The sequence below is a fragment of the Aspergillus pseudoviridinutans genome (genome assembly GCF_018340605.1).
Source record: "Aspergillus pseudoviridinutans IFM 55266 DNA, scaffold_7, whole genome shotgun sequence".
Taxonomy (NCBI): Eukaryota; Fungi; Ascomycota; class Eurotiomycetes; order Eurotiales; family Aspergillaceae; genus Aspergillus; species Aspergillus pseudoviridinutans.
In genome coordinates, this window is record NW_025091287.1 from 1,122,282 (window position 1) to 1,136,327 (window position 14,046).

At 50.6% G+C, this 14,046-nt stretch overlaps 3 protein-coding genes across 3 annotated transcripts; all 3 read left to right on the forward strand.

The window, feature by feature from the left end:
- Positions 1-2,132: 2,132 nt before the first annotated feature.
- Positions 2,133-4,813, forward strand: Asppvi_009723 (putative C2H2 finger domain protein; the record flags this gene model as incomplete). The annotated part of the gene is made up of 4 exons (XM_043305571.1): positions 2,133-2,833; positions 2,889-3,152; positions 3,213-3,908; positions 3,961-4,813. The coding sequence occupies 4 exons, from the start codon at positions 2,133-2,135 to the stop codon at positions 4,811-4,813; spliced, it is 2,514 nt and encodes an 837-aa protein (XP_043161506.1).
- A 2,076-nt stretch (positions 4,814-6,889) lies between these two features.
- Positions 6,890-11,907, forward strand: Asppvi_009724 (chromatin segregase YTA7; the record flags this gene model as incomplete). Its single annotated transcript, XM_043305572.1, has 2 exons — positions 6,890-8,951; positions 9,008-11,907. 2 exons carry the CDS (start codon positions 6,890-6,892, stop codon positions 11,905-11,907), a joined length of 4,962 nt encoding a protein of 1,653 aa, XP_043161507.1.
- An 805-nt stretch (positions 11,908-12,712) lies between these two features.
- Asppvi_009725 (Sec63 complex subunit SEC66) lies at positions 12,713-13,652 on the forward strand (the record flags this gene model as incomplete). Its single annotated transcript, XM_043305573.1, has 3 exons — positions 12,713-12,812; positions 12,876-13,189; positions 13,266-13,652. 3 exons carry the CDS (start codon positions 12,713-12,715, stop codon positions 13,650-13,652), a joined length of 801 nt encoding a protein of 266 aa, XP_043161508.1.
- Between the last annotated feature and the right edge of the window lie 394 nt (positions 13,653-14,046).

Genomic DNA, 14,046 nt, shown 5'->3' on the forward strand with positions numbered 1-14,046 from the left:
CCGCTTTCGATTGTTGATGAGATTCATGAGAATCGACGGAAGCGCCCCTGGAACTGTACGGTCATTTTCTTCTCTTGAATGAATGGACGGAATCTGTATTGACGAGGTTTTGGCGTTTGAATGAGCCAGGATGAGACATCTTCACGTGATCGATGTATATATACCACCAGCTTCTCTTATTATTTACTTTGTGGGATGTACTGGAGAGTATCCGGAAGTACCCATACCTCTTTGCTACATCAGGTTGTGGGTCGTTTGAAAGCCTGTTAGGTATGAATGAATGCAAGTCGAGATATGACGAGTCAAAAGAGGGCCCCAAAAATCTGAGGCTGCTTTTGAGATACACTAGACAATTCCCCCGTCCTCTCCGTCGGTGAGTATCTTGATAGTCTATCATCTGCGAGGGATGTTGTAAAATGTATCCAGAGAATTGCAAGGGAAAAGGAGAAACAGATAGATAGTATTCAACCCACATAGGTATGGATCAATCAGAAGCATCTCGTTATTATTATTATTACTTGTTTCTTCTATCTATCTACTGGACAACCCTGTGGATTCTCTCTATTGCCTTCTGCATAAATAATGGCGATGATCATGCCAACAGTAGAAAGTCTATGCAAGCCATTACCGGCACTGCCACCATCAATCAGGCCAACTGGCTTGGTCGACTTTCCAACTCATTTGTAGCTTTTCTTTTCTTCTCATTTTCTTTTTGTTCCTTGTGATATTCGTCAACCTTTGAAAAGTGTTGGGAGTAGGCGTTGCTGATCTCTCGGTCGAACTCAGAGCCTTACATAGCTAGGACGCGCGCCTTCTCTCTGGGCCGTAAGCAGCAGTCGATAACGACGTACTCGAGGAGTCTTGAACCTTGAGGAAAGGAATGCGGATGACGAAGTTTATGTGGCAGTTCTGGTCGCGGAATGTCTCTTGTTCGAAGTGTATCTCATTGTAATTATTGTTTCTCCGAAAAAAGGGCACATTCCATCATTCCTGGCAGGCTGGCACGACGTCGTGCGTCTTTTGTAACTGAATAATATCTCGACCATGTGGGAAATGACAGGGAGGAGGTTGATCATTCAATTCATCAATTCTTGAATTCCGGCTGATCTTCTCTTTGTCCTGCAGATCGAGACTTGCCGTACCGCCGGTTTTTCATGGAGTCTCTGATCCATACAGCATTAGCATTGGTGCAGGGATACAGCATCACTCGGTGTGCTTGCTGTTGTTGTTGTTTCTCTACCTTTTAGGCACATCTTAAACACAGAAACTTGGCAGCCTTGTTTAAAGCATTAATGGTCTTCCATCTGGTGGTCTTCTGATCTTTTCTCTCCATCACTCACAGTCTCTTCTCTTGATAATCTAATTGCGTGGGGTCCTCTTTCACCCTTTTCCTTGCCTTCCAATCCGTGTTGCTCAGTGACATTTGCCTGCATCAACTATCACGTTTCTTTTTCCTGGTCCACATCGATCAATTCAGCCCGACTGTGATTCAACTATCCTCCTGTCCCTCTCGATTGCCCGACTTATTGTGGCCGTTAGTCTTCCCTCTTCCCCCTTGCTGCTTGTTCTTGCTAAGTAGCTTGACTTTAAGCCTTTAACATAAACTACTCGTATATCCATCCTGACCCACACCGGCAACGATACTTCAGTATCAGGTCCTTCTATTTTCTTTTCATCTATTCCACTAGTCCGTGCCAATTATCCCCCATCGTTAGCTCAGATTATCGTTTTGAGAAGGGCAAGGAAAATAGCGCAGTCTGGTTGAACCCCCTGCATTTGTATTCTCCAGCTCTCGGTGTCCCTATGCTCCACTTCCCACTATCTATATGAACTCTCGCTGAGTCCCAGCGTGACACGGTCCCTCAGACTGTCAGCTTGACTGGTTGGACTTTTTGAACCTCGTTGCTCGGTCCATATTCCCGATAGGGCGATCCTGCCCGTCCTTCACAGCTATGAGTGTATGTAATCATTCATACCCGCTTTGTGGACAAGCCATTTCACCTCTCAATGCGAGGAGACATATAACGAAAAGGAATAAAACAGGACAAGCTGACTGTATATCGAATGATGCCCAGGATTCAAATTCTGGTAACCTCAAATGGGACAATTCCAATGATGTCCTCCAGGGCATCATGGGAACTCGGATAATGCCCAATGCTTCGCCTGGCGATCACCCGACAGACGGATCGACTGCTTCCTCTCACATCCCGTTAGGCGACCCAGCCTCTTTTCTTGGTATTCAGTTCGGTTCCGACCCGGCTGTCCTCCCTCATGAACATTCATCCATCCTCCACCCTTGGGTTCCATGTGGCAGCAATCAAGCGTCGCCCTCGTCCTTGTCCCCGGCTCCGAACTACTTGGACTACTACCGGTACCATACGCCTCAGTTGTTCAATCATCAGGATGCTTGGAATCCGCTCCAGGTGACTGGAGTCCCCCTCAACCCGTCAGCTTTCAATCTTCAGCCCATGGGAAAGCCCTACCAGATCAATGACTACATTGGCCGCCGGTGTTCCACCGGACAGTACAGCAACCCCTCAGAAAATGATAGCCAGTACAACGGACTTGCGTCGGGTGATTCAGGATACGGGAGTCGAAGCTGTACCACGCGCTCGATAGCTACATCTTCCTTCGCGGTTGACTCGGCTTGCAGTCCTCATTTGGGCCCACATGAGTGTGAACTGGATGATAGAACGTCGACGTTCGAGCTGGGACCATCAGGCTATGGTGAGATCGCTGAGAGGATAGAGCTACACAGTGCGCATTGCGATGATGAAATTAAATGTGACTATCCCGACTGCAACTGGAAGGGAAAATGTCCATCCGACAAAAGGTTTGTCTCCGACAGTCACAAGCCGTACAGACCATGCTGAGACTGACGGGCATAGGAAACACGAGGCAAGACATCGGAAGCTGTACAAATGCGATCAACCCAACTGTAGCCGCACGCAGGGCTTCGGAACCATCAATGACCTAGCGCGACACAAGAAATGCGTCCACAAACAAGAACCGGAACGTGGACCTAAGATTCTATACTTGTGTTTTGGGCACAATTGTCCCAGGAGACATAAGAGATGGCCTCGATTGGATAACTTCCGTCAACACCTTTTGCGAATGCACGGGGATGAAGATGCCGATGAGCTTCTGAAGAGGTAAGATCGCTCTCTGCAGTTGGCCATCAAACTCGGCAATATAATATTAAAGTAATCTAGGTCGCACGAGTGGTATAATAGTATTACGCAAGCAAGTGAATTGCCGCTTGCAGCAGTTGATCTCATGTTCGAGAAACCCCAATCTCTAGAGACGCAGCTGCCGACTGAACAGGACTGCGAGATGGAAGAACTGAGTCAGACTCCATGTATTCCAGAAGTCGCAGACAAGACGCTCACCGGAGCAAGATCGCCAGAGAACGAAGATCGCATCTTGAACCTGATCAAAGACACCAGCGGGCATGAACGAGATCAAGATCCCGAGAACGCTACACTCATGGCTACGTCAGATACAGTTCAGCTGCCGAGCTTCGGCACGCCCAACTTGACTTCAGCACTAGACCAAAAGCCGCCAATCGCGCACCAAGACAGCAAAAGGAACGAGTACGTGGAAGAATTCATAGCGGACGCTGCGACTAACATGATCCATGCACTCACGAGAATGATGAACTCCAACCACCGACGGCATTCTCGGCCGGCAAACGACGTAGACGACCTGAACAGTCCTAGTACCGAGCTGTGCAGTCCAAAGAAGGAAATTCTCCAACGAATATTGACTGCGGCTTTGGACTGTCTATCTGAAAAGCCCGAGCCATCTGGCGACAGTACATCCAAAGTGCCTGATCGAGAACCGGACAAGAAAGACTGGATCCAATGCGGAGTCTGCGCGAAACGAACGCGCCTGCGGTGCGAAATGAAGTATGTATTGACCTTCCTGACTGCCCTATCTTATTCTAACACCGTGGCATAGGAAACACCAGAAACGCCACGAGCGACCCTATGGTTGCACATTCCCTAAGTGCAGCAAGACATTCGGCAGCAAGGCGGACTGGAAACGGCACGAGAACTCGCAGCATTATCACATCCAAAGCTGGTACTGTACCTTGTGCGATCCGAGCAAGGGGAAACGATACGTGAGGTGGTATTATCGTCAAGAGGTCTTCGTGCAGCATTTGAAAACGCATCATCGCGTCGATAATGAAGGGGTGCGAGTTGCGGTCGCGAATAACCGTGTCGGCGAAAACGGACAGTCCCGATTTTGGTGCGGCTTCTGTATGGAGATTATTCCTCTTCACAGCCAGGGTCGGGAAGCGTGGAATGAGCGCTTCGACCATATCGATTTTGAGCACTTCCGTAGGGGCCAGCGGATCGGAGACTGGGTGCACTGTTGCCACACGAACGAGGATCAAGAACGCGAGGCAGCAAAGGAAAGAAACATGGCCGCCGGAATCGAGAATGAGAGCCCGTCTGCCACAGATGACCATTCCGAAAATGAAGATGACGGCTGTGGTGATTGTTTGTCGGACACTGTCCTTGAGGATTATGGGGGAGCTCTCGACCAGGAGATCCCGCAGCAGATGGTTTCTTGCGACAAAAATTCTCCTTCAAAGAGGGCCTTGAAACTGGAGGATTCCTCCGAACCTAGGCCATCACGAAAACGAAAAGTTGATACGTTTGGGCCGATGGTAGATCCATATCGGCCCCACGCAGACGACGGATTTAAATCAAAGAGGAGAATCAGCGCTGGTATACCGCTACCACAGGCAGGGAGCTCGCAGGTGGCCCGTCATGTCAAGTTCGATAACTGGACAGGACTTTCATAACCAAGTGGCAGCATTTTGATTGCAGCATCAAGGACAGACCCTTCCTGCCATGCTCATCGCATATATGAAGCACGGGTTATACATGGTTTCACGTTATACTATGCCATTCTCAAAGCAGAAATAAGCCAAATACCTTAGGTGGAAATACCTTTAGCGCAATCAAACAGGAGCATCGAAGATATTCCGCGCGTCTTATGAGGTATATAGTACAGTAAATAAACAATAGACGGAACAAAAGAAAGCCTTAGAAAAGATGCTGGAGGAGGTATATCATCACTTTTGCGCATTCGTCAATTCCTTTGCCTTTTCCTCCAGAGCCGCGACCTCTTCTACTAAGCGTTAAGAGGTGCGCCATAGCAGACAGCAAAGCAAGCCAGCGTAACTTACGATTTTTTTCAAACTTGGACTCATCCATTTCAAGCTTCAACCAAGTCCAGTAAATAACCTGGTATGTGAAAATGGCCCCTAAGAATACCTTGGCGAAGGGACTCGCGAAGGTCTTGTATTTAGCGAGCTGGTATTTCAGTTAGCTTGCCAGCCGCGCAATGCACTTCAGGTGAAGGCTTTTTGTCCGTCCCAGGACGATTGATGTAGAAGCATACAGACATAAAGTCTGACGCCTAGAGAAATTACAAGTCAAGGGAAACACTGACCCCTTCTCTGTAAGCACTGGATCCTTTGGAAGCATTGAACCTGGGCCGTGAGGAAGTCAAGGTTCTCCGACCGGATGGGGCAGATCTAAGGAGAAGAGAGGAGGACAATGAGAGGCGCTGAGGTACCGAGCGAAAGAGCATTCTGACGTCTTTCCTGATTTATTTCCACTCTGCTGAATCATACACAAGAGAGCACGGAGTATATCCTAAAGACTTAACAGGCATATCATTTGCCAATGAGGACGAGAAACATCACTGACTCAGCCGTCACATGATATCAAGCGATGGGTGGTCCCCGAGCGGCTCTGCGCCGAATGACGCAAGGCATTAAGCGATAAGCGATGAGGAACATGCGGGGAGGAAAATCCAGAGACGATCAGCTTCGATGACATGAGGGTTATCATTGATTGTTCCTGACATCGCTATGTTGCTTCATTTGACCGACTTCCTACCGGCAGCCAACCATTGCAGAAAATGGTTAAGAGCAAGTGAAAGCGAACTGAGACATACATTTTGACCTCGATAGCATTTTATGATGTGATTTACGGACAATTTATACGGTGATTTTGGGTCTGGCAAGGACAGGAGGATGCAGCACAAACAGCATCCAAAAAGCTCCTGTTTCCCTACCGCGAAGTGAGCGTGTGGTGCCGTGGAGCATTCAAGGCCCAGAACGGCACGTGCGTTGCCGAAATGGGCTGGTGGACGGCATGCCGCTAGTCTACAAAAGGACTAGTTGTGGCGCAAGAGCGCGGCTGTCTGTGTCTTGGGTATGTGTGGCTGGTGCCGGCAAGCAAAAAGGCGTCGCGAGTCTTTCCGCCCTTTCGGTGTATTGCTTATTCCACAGTGTCTAATACCGGAGCGGACATGCTGGTTGAGAGCATCGTTGCTGCTATTCACAGGTGCTCCGTTCATCTGTCAGCAAGACTTTATTGACATTTGCTTCACTTCTCCGTTCTGTGAAAAGTGTTTGCAAGTGACGCGTCTGCAGTTGGTCAGCCAGATTTACCTCACTCGACCTGACCCGCGCGCATTGGCGCTTCATCGTCGACCCCGTACGAGAACTACCTTGCAACCAGTCGGGCCAGGCCTAACATCTCCAAGATTGATGTTTCAATGTCTGATTAATATTTAGACAATTACAGCTGTTTATGATATTGTCTCTTAGATTCTAGTTTGAGGGGAAGGGTGCTTGTTTGGGCGTCATTACCGTTTTATCCTCTCACTGGCCCATTAAGCACACTGTTTCTTGGTAAGTCACCGTTCACATCTTCGTCGGCTTTGTCTCAGACACAGATAAAACCAAGTAACCGTACCTCTTTTATGCGTGGTCCCTATCTGCTGGCCCACATAACATGTCGAGTTTGCTGACATGGTGACCGTGAAAAGAAGTCATTCTTTACGACGCCGATCGCAACACATCATGCCCCGACCAAAGCGCCCCATTGAGGAATTGGCGAACAAGTCGGACTCGGATGACGAGAATTATAGCGATCATCCAGTGCGCTCATCTCGCCACTCTGCTCGATCGAAGTCGAGGAAGAAGCCCAAGCCAACGAAGAAGAGAGCGCGTCGCCATTCTGACGACGATATCACATCCGACGACGATGATCTTCTAGATGATGCGGACGAGCTTGACTTCGATGAGGAGGATGAAGAAGACCCCAACGCACCGAAGAATGCAAGGGGCATCACCGCCCGGAGGGCTGCGACTAATCGACCGGTGTATAATGAGGGCGATTCCAGCAGCGACGATGATGATTCTGCAGAGGCAGATGACTCCGAGCCCACCCGTTCGCCGAAGAAACGCAAAAGCGCCGTCGTGACATTGAAAGTGAACGCTCTCAAGCGCCAGCCTCTCCCTGAAAGCGGCAGGCGGATGACTCGTCGTACCCGTGACCCTTCAGAGGATATCGTCGCCCTGACGAACTCCGGTCGCCATATGGAGCTTGTGGAACGAGGTACACACAGTCCGGAGATTGAAGCGCGGAGAAGCCGGCGTGGGTCTCGCGCCTCGAAACGTCTCAATTTTGGCACTGAAAAGGCCGAAATTGACGAGAAACCGGAAATATTCGAGCCTATAGAGGAGACTTCGATGGAGGTCAAGGCTTCACAACCAGAGATCATGGAAAGCGATCATCAAGGCGATTTCGAGGAAGGTGTCCCATCGGGGCAGGACAGCGGCGAAGGTGCAGCAGAAGGCGACGAAATTGGAATCGTGCCCGAATCTGAGAATGGCGATGTGAAGCATCAAGAGGAGGACGATGAAGACGACGAGGGCCCAACAGCGCGGAGGAGGAGGGGCAGGCCCAGTCGAAGTCAGCCCACTGAAGAGGCGCAGCCGGACGAAGAGGAGGAACCACACCCACGTCGTTCCGGCCGCAAGAAACCCAGAAGCTCTCAGCGAAAGCGACAAGACGACGAGAGCGACTTTGAGCCTGAGGAAGACGAGTCGAATGACGACGATGATGAAGAGCTCTCTCAGTCCGGAAAGTCTCATGGATCACCACGCAAAGCCAGCCAAGCTCGAGATGACGAGGAACAGGACAGCACCGCCGGTCGGCGTCCTGGTCTGCGTAAGAGAGCTTCTCGCTCCCGTGGACAGTCCGAAGTGCGAGGAGATATTGCCGAGGAGCTTGCTGAGGAGTTGGAGGATCTCAGAGGAGATCGTCCCCGCCGGAGGCTTCAGACGGATATCGTTTACGAGAAACCAAGGCGCAGCCGGAAGGACGTCGACTACCGGATCATTCGACCAGATCTCATCCTGCCAATAGAGGAAGCCGAGAATGAGGTCAACGAGTCTCCTTCACGGCGAGGTCGGGGAGGCGGGGGCGGCAGTTGGCAGCGCACACTTTTCCCGACATATGGACCTTTCGGAGGCGGCGGGCCACCAGCGATTCTGGCTCCTCCTGGCGCACCTGCTGCAACAGGGGGTGTCGAGAGCGATAGTAGTGACGATGAAGTAATGCAACACCCCAAGGGCGCTGGCGGCTCTGTGTCCGGACCTCCAGGTGCAGGTCTTCTTGCTTCAACGCAAACCCATGGAGCCGATCCTTTACAAGGTCCATCCGGAACACCTGCCAATCTAGGAAAAATCAAGGATAAGCAGGCGCTTGCTGATGCCGATCCGTTGGGTGTTGACGTTAATGTCAATTTCGACAGTGTCGGCGGCCTACAGGGGCATATCGATCAGTTGAAAGAGATGGTTTCCCTTCCGCTCCTTTACCCCGAGATCTTCCAACGTTTTCACATCGTGCCGCCAAGAGGTGTCCTCTTCCACGGTCCCCCTGGGACAGGTAAGACGCTGTTGGCAAGAGCCTTGGCCAACAGTGTTAGCTCCGAGGGTCGCAAAGTTACATTCTACATGAGAAAGGGTGCGGATGCGCTGAGTAAATGGGTCGGTGAGGCTGAACGGCAGCTCCGGCTGCTCTTTGAAGAGGCTCGAAAAACTCAACCCAGCATCATCTTTTTTGATGAAATAGACGGTAAGTGCTCGCCGACTTCGACATTTGTATGTCGCTAACGCTCATCTGCTCTGCAGGACTGGCCCCCGTAAGATCAAGCAAGCAGGAACAGATCCATGCCTCCATCGTGTCGACCTTGTTGGCTTTAATGGACGGTATGGATGGTCGTGGCCAAGTCATTGTCATTGGAGCTACAAATCGACCGGACTCTATTGACCCTGCTTTGCGTCGTCCTGGCCGCTTCGACCGCGAGTTTTACTTCCCGTTGCCCAATACTGAAGGTCGGCGTGCAATCTTGGATATCCATACCAAAGGTTGGGATCCACCTCTCCCTGATCACATCAAGGACGAACTGGCCGAGATCACGAAGGGCTATGGCGGAGCCGACCTCCGTGCTCTTTGTACTGAGGCTGCTCTCAACGCAGTTCAGAGAAGATATCCTCAAATCTACAAGTCAGATCGGAAGCTTCTCATCGATCCCAAGGAGATCAATGTCACGCCAAAGGATTTCATGCTGGCTATTAAGAAGATGGTCCCCTCATCTGAGAGATCTGCCTCCTCCGGTGCTACTCCTTTACACAAGACCGTTGAGCCTCTGCTTCGTCGACCATTGTCCGATATCAAACTCATTTTATCCGAAATACTCCCACAAAGAAAGAGGCTCACGGCTCTTGAGGAAGCTCAATTTGAGGAACCTGAAGGGCCAAACAGCTTTCGCCGTGAGCAGATGCAGCAAGAATTTGATACCTCCAGAGTGTACCGTCCCAGGATGTTGGTGCGTGGGCCTTTCGGCATGGGCCAGCATCATCTTGCAGGCGCTATCCTCCATCATTTTGAGGGACTTCACGTTCAAGCTTTTGACCTTCCTACACTGCTCAGTGACTCAACCAGGTCTCCCGAAGCAGCCGTTATACAGCTCTTCCAAGAGGTTAAGAGGCACAAGCCCAGCGTGATATACATTCCAAACCTTCAGTCTTGGCTTGATACCGTTGGACCGACGGTCATATCTACTTTCCTGGGTCTTTTACGATCTGTTCCCCCTTCAGATCCTGTTCTCCTGTTCGGTGTCTTGGAGTCGACCGGTGAGGAGGTGGATAATGGGCTGCTGGGCAACATGTTTGGGTTCTCGAAGAAGAACTTCTACGACCTAAAGGCCCCGGATTATGATGCTCGATATGAGTTCTTCGGTAGGGTGATCGACTACGTCAAGACCTCGCCGTCTGAGTTCCCAGATCCCGAAAATCGTAAACGAAGAGAACTCGAGACACTAGAGGTTGCACCACCTCCTCCACCGAAGCCCGCACCTCCTCCGACAAAGGAGCAGCTCAAGGCCCAGAAGAAGAAAGATCACCAGACCCTGAATTTGTTAAAGATCAGGATCCAGCCCATCATGGACCAGATCAAGAAATACAAGAGGTTCAGGACAGGTGTAATTGACGAGTCACAGATCCGTTACCTGTGGGAAGAAGATGATCCGGACATTGTTACTAGCGACTTGCCCATTGAGCAACGAACAACGTTCAGGCCCTTTGAGAAAGCCTTCGATAAGCATGGGGTCCCGGGTCTCCGAGAAACTGTTTCGGGAAAGTTCTTCTACAACATGGAGATTGTGACTATCGAAAAGAGACTTTCCAATGGTTACTATAAGCGACCTAAGGATTTCCTAGCTGATATCAAGCGCTTGGCAAAGGACGCGCGGCAGCTAGGCGATCAAGAGAGGTTGCTGCGAGCCAACGAACTCCTTTCTAACGTCGAGGTTGACATTGCCACAATCGAGCAGGCAGAGCCGGCCTTAGTCGCGGAATGTGAGAATGTTTATCTGCGGGAGCTGGAGAGGGAGAAGCTCGCAGCAGAAGAAACCAAAAAAGCCGCGGGGAAGGAAGGCTATTCCCGTCTCGCAACGACGGGCAATGTTCCCCACGGCAATACAGACTCCGGCCCTTCAAGCGGACCTGTGGTGCTTGGCGAATCCTTCCCGGATGAGCAAGCTCGTCCGCAGACTCCGACGCGACGCTCGGCCGTGAGTTTTCTCACTAACGGTTATCATCAGGGTGGTGGCTCGGATTTGAACGATCTCAGTAACCATGCCACAATCAGTAATGGGTCTCATGAGTCTCGCGGGGATGGAGATGGAGATGTCTACATGACTAATTCTGAAGACCATTCTGGCGAGAGAGAGACGCAGGGCAGTTCTTTCGGACCCTCCGCCCAACCCAGGCCACCGTACTCGCATACGGCGCCTTCGCAGCAAGTGAGGCGTGAATCGGGATTCTCAAGTCTGTCTCAGAAAGGACCAATGACTCCGATGGCCCCGGGATCACAGCCGAATGACTATACAAATGAGGCATCTACCACGCAGACTACCTCGGACAAGAAGTCCTCCGAACAGTCCTCCGTGCCGCAAAATCTCACCCAGAGTCCTATGGCAGCGCATGGGCTGCGGCACGACTTCCCTGACCTCACTCAATACCCTGATCGTGTGTCGCAGGAGGAGCATCTCCCGGATACCCAGCAGCCGGAAAGTAGTCAGCCCTCTCCGCATCCCCGTGAGTCCTTACCGGGGCAAGCAGATTTTGCTGCCGGGGAGAGCCAATCTCAGCCCAAGCATCAACCCCCTGTGCCCTTGTTTGAGGTGCCTGTCAAGCAATCTTCTCATGCCCCCACAGCTCTCCAGTCATTGCTGAACAATGAAGATCTTTCTCCCAAAGTGTCACTTGAACACGAATTTATCGTCAACCTACACAACCAACTGACGCAACGAACCAGCGGGTGCTCGGTCGAGCAGCTAGAGCAGATCAATAGCAACTTGATGGACTACATCTGGCAGATGCGAGGGGAGTGGAACCGCAACAAGGTTGCGGCTGGTATTAGGGATACCTTCAATGAAGTTCTGGATGACATGCAGGCGATGCAGGAGATCGGCCCTATCAGCCAAAGAACAAAGGAGCAGCTGGGGGCTGATATCTTCCATGCTTAGGCATGGTGCCTGGACTTTGTTTTCTCTCTTCGCTTCCCGCAAGTCTGTAAAATTGTGTGCCTTGGTTCTTTGGGTAGGGGCAACTAAGGTCGCTTATTTCCGATGATTCTCTCTCCTTTCACTCTTACCGTTTCTTATACCTTTGCCTGTTTGTGAAGTCTCCAGCATCATCTGCGAGTACCCTTTTTGCATGCATTCTACGAACATTCTCACTGACTGGATATTCTTCCGGTGTTTTCTGCGATTATTTAGGGCTAAGAGGGTTTTTGCGTGGGAATGCATGCATGTACTGTTTTTCGACATTTTCTCGAGCTATATTTTTACTCTTCTCTGCCTGTAAAGACACTACATTGTAGATAAGACGATACAAAGAAGTCATCTTCCTTTTCAAAACCAACAGAATTTGGCTCGTGGTTTGTCGTAGTATGCAGATCGTTGATGCAGGTAGACAATGGTGAAGAGCGGAGGCCATGTGATCTGCGCCTAAAACACCAGGCTGGCCTTATCCTTCCTCCGCAAGAATCACCATACTTAGATTTCAGTCACGCTGCCTTTCATTCGTTATTCTTTCCCCTTCTATGGACTCACAGCAGCTTCACCATTGAATATTCCATTATTATTAACGGTCATCTAGCGCAAGAACTTCAATCTTCAGGCGCTCAAAACGTCGCGATCCCCTACATAACCGTTGTTGACGATACTATGACCCAAGTCTAATCTGTACAACTCTCACCGCACAACCCAATTCCACCTGACCTCTCACCTCTTCCTATAAATCTTTGAAGATATCTGAATCAGTCACAACATGGTGGATTGGCTCAGTCTCGCCGTGCCGCTCGCCTACCTCGGCGTTCTACTCGGCTCCCTAGCAACTTTCTCGTCACTATACCGCAAGCGCAAGGCCAGTGAGTTGACTCTATCTCTCCCAAACGGAGATCTAATCGCTGATCCAATTGTCGCGATCGCAGGAAAGGCAACTTCATTAGAACCATGGTTCCCCCCGCACCTCCAACGAGACATCTACTTCTCCCTTCTCCATCTTGACCCGCCGGCCTCATCCTCGTCGAAAGAGAAAAAGGCCCCAGCGGTGCCGGAGACGGTACTCAAGGCCGCGCTTCTCCGGCGCGCAACCGAGGATATCAAACGCGTTATGGCGCTCCGAAGCCAGAAGCAGGCACTGGCTATGCTTCTGCAACGGGGCAGTGTCGGCGACGATCTGTGGCAGCGATTCCAGCGAGCGGAGAAGGAGATGGAAGACGAAGTGCGGGATGTTGTTGCTGAGGTATGTTTTGGATCCTGTTCCATTCAGTTCCTGCATGTGTGGGGAGGAGTTTTGCTAATTCCGGTGCTTTCTCTAGGCCAACGCGTACGTGCCGAACTGGGGCCAAACGATCTTTCAGTCCGCGAACGAGATGCTCAACAATGCCCTGTTCCGTGAGCGACTGCAGAGTTACCAGAACAAGTTGGCCGAGGAACGAGAGTGGTGGGATAAGAAGAAGGCGAGCATTCAAGAGGGATTTATGAAGGAGCTGGACGCAGAGAGTTCCGCTTCCACAAAACCCGAGCAAGCTACATCTACCACGACGACTACCAGCTCGACACCCGGAATCAAGACTCCTGAGTCATCCGCTGCGCCATCCACCGCAGCCGAAAGCGATGAGGAGGCTGTATTGGTTGAGGCTGCCGACACTGCGGCGGGTGGATCGAGCAGTGCCAGTAAGAAGAAAAAGAAGGGCAAGAAATGAAGATCGAACTTGTTAGATGGGATTTTGTTCATTTTGCATGAGACACTTCGGCCTGTGAAACCACAATTACCACGGAAAGCAGATTCGTACTCTGCACCGCCGCTCTTGACATTTAATCAAGGGAGCGTAGTTTAGGTGGGCTGGTCCAACTGCTCTCTCGCCATTCATGACTGTAATAGTAGCTACCTCTCTGTGCATGGGATCCAATAAAATTAGAACATTATGACAATCCTGGGTCCTTAAGTCATTCTGAAATACTATTCCGGGAATAAATTTGGTCAGTGGAACCATAGGAGACGAATGAGTATATATGGTCAAACTAAAGTACAACAAAGCTAAGTTAATTTTCCGAATAGCACCAAAAACGCCAATCTATATGCCTGTGATGATTGTC